At 38.8% G+C, this 9,780-nt stretch overlaps 1 protein-coding gene across 3 annotated transcripts in view; it reads left to right on the plus strand.

Moving 5' to 3' along the window:
* Positions 1-741: 741 nt before the first annotated feature.
* LOC107725262 (growth arrest-specific protein 7-like) overlaps positions 742-9,780 on the plus strand; it is a 60,826-nt gene continuing 51,787 nt past the window's right edge. The window contains exons 1-2 of one of the 3 annotated variants that reach the window (XM_016534472.1): positions 742-802; positions 3,069-3,347. In XM_016534472.1, coding sequence (XP_016389958.1) covers positions 3,213-3,347 — 135 coding nt within the window. In that variant the 5' untranslated portion in view covers positions 742-802; positions 3,069-3,212. The remainder of the gene's footprint in view (positions 803-3,068; positions 3,348-9,780) is intronic. The other 2 variants (XM_016534473.1, XM_016534474.1) reach the window with 2 other exon arrangements.

Here is a 9,780-nt window from a genome sequence, read left to right on the forward strand (position 1 = left end):
ATAAATTATCTCTTTATGTGCAATGTATCAATGAAATTGATTAGTAGGCAACCCTCTGGTTATCAGTCTTGAGCTTTAATCACTATATCACACCAACATTTATACATGGGAAACCTTTGAAGTTAACGAAGACTCACTTCCTGCCACTTATGTTGCAGTAAATGGACGTCAGCTTCTTGGAGCCTCTGGACATGTGCTGGAGCGTCCAGATGTGTCCCTGAGGAAGACCAGCCTCAGCAACCAGGTACAGTCCCATTCTGAGCTATCACCCACTTATATATTGAGTAAGGCATAATATAACTTTAATCTTCTGTGGAAAATCTGTGGAATAATTCCCAGTATGAAGTGCAAACAGTTTACAAATACCAAATGATTTGGTCTTCCATCACTACTTGGATTCGGACAGAAATATGTGAGTCAGTAGATCTGGTGCCATCTGCGCCAATCTGGGGACAGTAACAGTTAAAGAAACTGGTGAAGCAGGGCCAAGTAAAACCCTCCCTATCCCACGTGACAAGGGCAGCTCGTGTCATCAGCAAATGGGAGTGGCAAGGAGTAGGCCATATGGCGTGCTGTTGTTTTGTTGTTTGCCCAGTTCTGGATCCTAGTACGCAGTTAGAGTTTGATCTCAGGCCAGGATTGGAAAGGTGTTGGGTTTAAGCGGAGCTGGGAAGGGTTAGACGGAGAAGACAAGGGACGCTGGGAGAGTCTAGGGTGCCGAACAGTTGCTGAACGGGACTGGGTGAGCGGCAAGGAACGGAACCACAAGTTGCGGGCCGGTGCTGACATGTTCTGCAGGATGGTAAGACAGAAAATGAGATTTTGCATGTTCGTTAGCTCCTCGTTGTACTAAGTACTATGCATGCTGGTTCTTTGGCCATGTACCAGCCATGTTTTTTATTGGAAAGATGGAGTGCGTGCAAATAAGTGTACAGACGCTCAGCACACAATGCAAACAAACGCGCTATGCTAGTACAGTTAAGCACAGAGGGGAGGCAGCGTAGTTTGATGCATGCTGGGAGATGTTTGCTTATACACACGCTAAGCACACAGTCTGCAACACCTGCTCACACAAGGATGGTGATGCAGCGTCTGCAGCTTAAAATAAGGCGCATAATCATACTCGCACTCACCAGCCTTGGACACACACCTCTCAAAGCTCTAACACTGATGTAAAATGAATACAGATACCTTGAAACATCAGCCTGTCTGAAAGATAAGCTCACGCCAGCACTCACACACACACGCACACGGTGAGAAATGGCTTTGTTTTCACAGGTCATGTGGTTTGTCTCTGCTGACAGCGTGCTGTTGTTTGCAGCTTACCTCCAATGATAATTAGCCCCATTTCACCACTCCTCCATCTCTCTCCTCCCCTCCTCTCTGCTCAAACACACATATGCTGTAGAGAATGAAGGGGGTGTGGTGCCATTTGAGTAAATCCTTTCCCTCCCGTCATTTTAACACTCTGTTCTCTCCTATTTTTTTACCTCTCTTTTGTTTATTTGTAGTTATTCATATTGTTATTTAAATTTGCGGTCACACACTGTCGCTTTAGATATTGAACTTTAGCTTATTGCTCACCCCGCACCATGTGAATGAGACCTCAATTATAATGCTGATTGTTGAGGGAATTTGTGTCATTACTTTTCTGAGACATCAGACTTACAATCTTTACTCCAGGAGAACCAATAAACTGGTTAAAAAAAAAAAACAAACATAGATTTGAAGGAGGGGCTAGAGTCATATCTAAAGCCCAGAATATCATAGAGACTGGGGGTGGGTTCTTTGACTTGGACCAGTAAGCAACTGCCTAGCAACCATTCAGAACACCCTAGCAACCGCATAACAGCATGCTAAGAGCTGTTTTATCTGCTGTTCTCTACCATCTTTCTTAGGCATATACAGCTCCTTATATATATATATATATTTTTTTTTTTTTTTTTTGGACTTCTTGTTTTCTTGAGTGAATTCTACAAAGAAACCTTTAACCAGTATTTTACCCCAAAAACAAGAGAAAAAAAAGTAAAATATGTTTGTTTTTATATTAGATAAGAACATAAACCCCATTTTGGATGTTTATTTAAGATTTCAGTTTATGTATTTGCTTTTTTTTTCTCATTGTGACTTTTCATGACAATTAAGCACATTTACCCCCAAATTATCATTACTCTTCTGTAGGAGAAAAACAAATTTTTATAAAATTTCATTACGGTAATGAAATCACCCTGACATAACACAATGTTTTGTTTAGTTTTGCATTTTTCTTTTCTTTTCTTTTCTTTTCTCTTCTTTTCCATACCATCACTTAAAATATGTACACTACCATGAAAGGTAAACTTTGTTTTCATGACAATTAGACACATTTTCTCCAAAATTCTTATTACTGTTCTTTGGGGAAAGAATCACATTTTTCATCCTGATTCCACATAATATTTTATTTTATTTTATAATTATTTTTTTTAAAAACACATTTTTATTTTTACTAAAATGTACAGTAATAAATATCGCCCTGATTCCACAACACTGTTTTTATTCATTTTATTAGCATAACTTAAAATACATACACTGCCATGAACTTTGTAATTTGCTCCTCCTATTCTTGAATGTTTTGTTATATTTAAATAAAAAAAACATTAATAAATTATTTTTCAAATTGTAGTAACATAAATTTTTTTTACATTACAGTAAACGGTATAAGACTTTTTATTATTATTTATATTTTTTGCATTACAGTGAAAAGTGTGCTATTAAAAATAAAATACTGCAAAAAGAAAATGCTAATGGTCCTAAAAACAGGCTTTGTTTCATTAAACAAATTATAATTTATTTTTCTCTATTTTTTTTCCTTTTGATTTTGTGGTGAAATCTGGCCTGTACATCAGAAAAGAGATTTACCCTGTTTCCTGTCGACCGTGTGCCCTCTTAAGTGTTGTTGAAGTCTTGTGTACCTCACCTACTCTCTCTGCCTGTTTCTCTCTCCCTCACACTCCGTCACGCTTCCACGACCCCCCTCCCCCCGAGTCCCCCCACCACACACACACTCCACTCTGCATCGCTCGCCACAGCAACAGAGCCAGGCAGTCAGACTGCGTGCGGGACTCGAGCGGTGTGGCAGAGCAGCGGCGTGAAAGTGCAGAAAGAGTGAGACAGCGAGAGAAATAAAGAAAGATAGAAAGAAAGAAAGAACGAAAGAGAGGAGGCACGGAGCAATGGAGATGGAGGAAAGCTTTGATGCAGAGGGCAGTTTAGATGATGCCTCCTGTCTGTCCCCTCAGAGCCCAGGGTTCACCTCCCCGGCCAGGAGGCAGAATAAGGAAAAGGAGATCAAGGAGACCAAAATCACAGTGAGTATTGCTCACACACACAGACACCAACACAATTGACGTGTAGATGAGATGCTCTGTATGCTCCTAAATGCATCAGTCACAGCTATAATGATAACATCAACCAGAAAGAGCCAGGGTGTGCGAGTTTTGGAGAACTGGCCCCTGGGATTTCAAATCAGTGGTTGGCTCTTTCCCTGAAGTGTTTTGCAGATGTGAAACATCTGCTCAGTGTTTTGTGCCACTCTCTTCACTGTTTCGCCTGTGTGTGTGTGTGTGTGTGTGTGTGTGCGTGTGTTTGTGTTTGTGTTTCACAAGTGATGTTGCTGGACGTTTGTGTGTGCGCTTCTGAGAGTGTGAAGATGCACTATGACTAGTGGATTGCATCACCACTGTTTTGCAATACCATGTTTTAATGGATTCACCAACATGGAAGCGTTCATTGAAATAACCATTCCGAGATTTAATTGCAATGATGGAACTCCCGGGAACTGCTTTGAATGGAACCAAATGGAATAATACAGAGTGGAAAATACATCTGATTTTCTTTTCAACACTTTTCAAGAACTGCTCCGTGTTCTTACATTAAAGGGGTCATATGACGTATGAACATTATGTTGTGTATTTGGTGTAATGCAATGTGTTTATGTGGTTTAAGGTTCAAAAAACACATTCTTTTCCACATAATGTACATTATTGTTGCTCCTCTATGCCCCGCCTTTCTGAAACGCATCCACCAATAAATCCCATTATAAACGAGGCATTTGTTGCATCCAGTGGGGACATAATTACTGATTATAATGACTTATACTGTCTTTTTATGCATTGCGTTGCGTATCGCGCCGCATAAACATAAAACCATGGGACACACAGATTTGATCTTAGAGTGTGCGTACGCTAAAATCCACGGCAACGTTCATATTTATAAAAACGGTCTTTGACGTGGAAAAGTACTTAGCGCCACGACAGGGTCTGAGCAGGCGTACGCACTTTTTGTTACATGTTTTTGTGCGCACGTTCGTTTTCTCTTAATTGCACTTACACACTTTTGAGAAATTATCTTAGAACAAATTTAGGATGGTTTATACGCAACATTTTATAAATGAGGCGCTGGCATTTTAGTCTAACGTAACTCTCTCAGGATCAGTAAAGAGTCCTCCATAAAATGTGCTGCACACATCTGAATAAGAATAAAGAACTGTTCTGGAACAGTGTTGTAAATACAACTTAACCACTGATTTCTAGTTGTATCCTCTTTTGGAAGGCCAAACAAAGTAGCTTTCACAATGAAACACACAGCGTCACACGGCGAGCTTGAGTGAGCGGCGGCCGGCGGGCTTGAGAACGGCGCGTCCGGCGGATTCGACGAAGGAGCGGCTGGCGGGCTTGCGGCAACCACATGTGACGACCCGACCCCCGGGATTCTGCTTCATCCACGGTGAAAGCTGATCCAGCGATCCACAGCGCGAAGTTGATGTATTTCCTCAGTGACCAGCACGGATCAGCTCTAGGCATGACGAAGCGGATATCGTCCTCTTTTGGAAGGCCAAACAAAGTAGTTTCGCTTTCACAACGAAACACACAGCGTCTCCATGACATGGCGGCGGCGGCAACAACAATACTACAGCGAGAATAAAAGTTACACCTTCTTTCTTTGCGTGAACATTTGGGCGGTGTTATGCAAAACTTCCCACACAGTGATGTAGACATGTGGGGGCGTGATTAAACGAGGCGTTTTAGGAGGTCGTGGACAAGTCTTAACTTTTATAAAGAATATCTCTTTGGGTTTGAGACTTTAGTCTTTGCAACTTTAGGGATCTTATCTATGCACGAACAGCTTATAACACTCCAAAGAGAAAGGAAAATTTGAAATTGCATCATATGACCCATTTAAAAACATTTGCCCACTTCCCAAGAGACCGCTTGCTATTCCAAATGTTGTTGAGCAGTGTCCAAGCGCACCACGGAAGAGATTATTTTGAATGCCATCACAAGCTGTGTGGATGCTCTGTTATGTGACATGGCTGATGCTTGACAGTAGGAATCTCGTGCACGTACGCGGCGCTCACAGCCATGCCACTTATTTTCAAATTATGTATGCAGTGTGAGTGCGGTGACATGGCTTTGCAGCTGTATTCGAACCCTGCTTTGATCCAGCTTCACCTGGAAATGTCGCAAAAAACTGTATGCTCACACAACTGATGGGCTTTTGGCTTCATAGGAAGCTTTCAAGAAACTACTTGTGTTGCAGTGCATTTGGAAACGCTGTTATGATTCATAAAGCGGTGCACAGAAGGTCAGATGTTGCAGCCGCATGCCACTGCGGGTCAGATTTATTCACACCAAAACTCCCGCAGTATGCTTTGCTTCTGAATAAACCTGAACATCCACTTTGAGAGTAGGAATGATTTTGATGGGCAATTCTCATTCAAAAAAAGCACTTTTGGTTTTAGCTAGTGCCTGTGGTGATGGTTGGCCACTCTTTATGCAGTTACTACATAGGCATTCACAGAGGTTATTTAAGGCAGGCTTGCTGTTATGTAACCTGTAGTGTGAATATGGCAAGAGATGTACAGATATTCTGGTGTGCGTATAGGGCAGGTGAGGTGTCAGTCAGAGGAGAGAATCAGAGACCGCCCACCAGGGAGAGGGAACTAGAGAAGCCTAGAGAACCGGGGAAGACATGTCTAGTCCAGTTTCCATGGTGACAAAGGCAATAGTACTGACTAATGGGTATTGAAATAAAAAACACACACACAAAGAGGGGAAAATGAACGAGAGAGCGAAATGGGTGGAATGAAAGAAAGCTGTCATTCAACCTGTCACTGTTTGTACAGAGAGGCAGCATGAGGCATGTTTAGTATGCTGCAGATTTAGCGGCAGGTATAGACCGACTGCTCTAGTATTCATACTAGGATTCATACTCTAACAAAGGAAGTCTGATTGCTTATTGAAGTGTAAGGGATAAAGCGCAGTCATTATGGCCAAATAAACCCAAAAAGGGGTTTTCCTGATAATGAACGAATGGATGTACATTATTCCAGTTATTACACAGTTGCTTAGCAAATAATTAAATAAATGGACAAGAGATATTGATTTGTGTTAATTATTATTAATAATTATTAATTATTTTATACTGTAAAGAAAAGAAATGTAACCAGCACAGATATGTTGAAAACCAGTTTGTTTATTAACCATTATATTAAATATATAATTGCAGAAAGCTAGATGTCATATCTACATTAAATCATACATTATATTGTACATTATACAAATATATGTGTGTGCATGTTTTATATACCGTATATACTGCATATACATACACACATACATACATACTATTCATTAAAACTATATATACATATATACAATATATGTATACATTTTTATATTTGTATACATAAAAATACTTATGTATAATAATTATGTATTTGTATACGTTACAATAATAATATATAAATAATAATAAAACAATTTTTAAATATCAGTATATAACAGAACCACTTACATACCATGAAATATACTACAATTAATATACTTATATTATTAATACTATAATTATATACTATATATACTGTGATTAATATACTGCAGTTTTACTATAGTACTGCTATACTAGTAGTATAGCTGATACTATATATACACATACATACAAACTATACAGTACAAAAATAAAATCTAAAAAAGTTAGACATTATACGAACAATAATAATATATAAATAATAATAAAACAATTTTAAAATATCATGACATAACATCCCCAATTACATCCCATGATATGTGTCTATGGCAATCAAACTGCATTATGGCATATAAACAAATACTGTAGTTTTACTGTAGTACTGATATACTGTAGTATATCTGATACTATCACTGAATCATGGCACTGTTTTGTATCTTGCTGAAATGCATCATTTAGCTTAAATCTGGCTAGAAATATCAATATTACAAAGCGCATTACTGAAAGTGTAATGCATATATGGATTTCTGTCTATATTACAAGGTATTTTTAGCTCTCTCTCGAAAACGCACAATGATTCTACATGACAACCACTGAATTGGAGACACGTTGAATCAATAGCGTGAGGTTGTTGGGGGTTTGAAAGGCTGGTCTAGAAGCTTTTACCTTTTGCCTCACCTTGAGTATCTTTTGAGTATCACTAATGTGGAACCAAAAGCATGTCATTTTGGCTGACTGATTCATGCTCACTCTCCGTCCTGATGCAATTTACTGCACTTCAAATAATAGCTAGCTGTCAACAGCTGGTCATAGTGCCAGCGCTTGTAAACAACTGAATATTTTGAACTAGAAATATATGGAGGCCACATTTTCGAAATGTTTGTTTGCGAAAATGTTTTGCACTTAGAAATGATGTCATACATTATTAGTATTGTACAAATACTGTTTTGTAATGGGGGAAAATGCCCTTACAGGAAAAGTAATTTGTCGCTTAGCAACAGAGGCCAGGCACCCTACAGTCTGAGCAGTGGTTGCGGCCTCTGTATGTACGTATATATGTATGCATGTATGTATGTTGGAGTGAAACCTGCTGACCGGATTGGTGTTTTGTAGATATATTTGTTTGCTTGCCTGGTGATTTTGTGTCCCTCATGCATGCTGTATGCTATCATTAGGTCTGTGATATTTGCGACTGTTCAGCAGAAATGGTTGGTTTCCAGCAGCCATGTTCATTACGCCATTAAAAGAGAGTGGGGCAGCGGGTTCATGGGCCGGTGCCAGACATACGCTGGGCGCAGGCATTCTGCTTACCCAAACAAATACTGCGTCCGTTTTTTACCTTTCACTATACAAGCACTCACACACACACACACACACACTCAGGTTTGTTTTTGTGAAAAGTGGGGACATCCCATAGGCGTAATGGTTTTTATACTGTACAGTGATTACTAGGGAGATTTCATATCAGTCAAACACTTGCTAAATGTAAGATATAAAATTAACTCTCAAAGCATTAGTTCACCCAAAAATTAAACTTTAGTCATCAATTACTCATTCACTGTTAATCTTTTCATTTTTATAATGTCTAGTGGCCAATGAATTTCATTGCGGATCTTGTTTTATGTGCTGGAGAATCAGTTTTTGACTTTGTTTTCTGTGATTGTGTCAATTGTTAATACATTTATGATACATTAAAACATCTAGAGATGGAGAAAGATCCTTTTGCCCACATAATGATGGATTCACAGCATCTACAGTACCATGAGGGGGCTAATTGTCAAAGCTAACCTGCCAAACCAGGATCCCTGGGCCATTCTGACTACAATATTACTGGTTCGTGATTCTATGAGTGCTTGATAATGTTATTTGCATAAGAAATATAAAAACGAAAAGTGATCTATATGAAATGTGTAACAGGTACAGAAAGTATTATGTTAATTTATGTAGAATTACACAAAAATGTTCAAATGTGTACCTGATATGCAGTGGTGGAGGTAACGAATTACAACTACTCACGTTACTGTAATTAAGTAGTTTTTTCGGGTACTTGTACTTTTTTTTGTATATTTTTAAAGCTGTACTTTTACTTGTACTTAAGTACAAATTAAGCAAAATAATCTTCGTTACTTTTAAATCATAGTTCGTTGAGTACGCCCACAATTTGAATTGATATTCAAACCTTTGACGGCACTTCAGTAGCCAATAAAGATATCCGACTGTAAACGGACCAATAACAGCCCTGATATCTGAACCGGGAAAAGCCGCTTCTTTTTCTCCCTCTCCTCCGACAGTGAGTTTGACACGCATCCGCCTCCTGTCAATTACAGAGTCTGAATGTCCGCGAGGGATTGCAGGTATTTCGCAAATGTGGCGCTTTATTGTAACATGAGAACACAGTCAATGTAATGGCAGAAAACTGGATGCGAGCTCTCAAATAGGCCTAACTTATACAAATGAACTGCCTGTCCTCTCACTCAGATATTGCTTGTGCGCAGACTGTGTGCAATCGCGATCTCTTCGTGCTTTTAAAGTAGAAATTATTTCACTTTGCTCATGGATTAAACTTTGTCAAAAGTTATCAACCATTCAGAATAGATCCACGCCTGATCGATGAAAATCCTACTGGAAATTTTATTGGCTGTAAGTCAAAATGCACCAGAAAGTCTTTCAACAATCAAAGATGGAACTTTAATTTCTTTACAATGTAAGTTTATGCTAGAAATGTTTTGGAACGGGATATTTGTCTGATTGGTATAAATATCCTAGTTTGCCTAACTGCATCACTACATTGTACAGACATTAGGGTCAAAGCCATCTGATGTTCCATTTATCTAAATAAATAGGCCTAACATACTGTATATCACTGCTTATAAAAATTCAGTGTTGTAATATTTTGAATACCTCAACTGAATTGAGGTCATTTGTTTATATAATTTGTATTACTGACTGTGCGCTTTTTTTTGTGTAAATTCAATTCAGTTTGAAATCAAATTT

This window comes from Sinocyclocheilus rhinocerous, unplaced genomic scaffold, assembly GCF_001515625.1.
Source record: "Sinocyclocheilus rhinocerous isolate Xijiao unplaced genomic scaffold, SAMN03320098_v1.1 scaffold2141, whole genome shotgun sequence".
Taxonomy (NCBI): Eukaryota; Metazoa; Chordata; class Actinopteri; order Cypriniformes; family Cyprinidae; genus Sinocyclocheilus; species Sinocyclocheilus rhinocerous.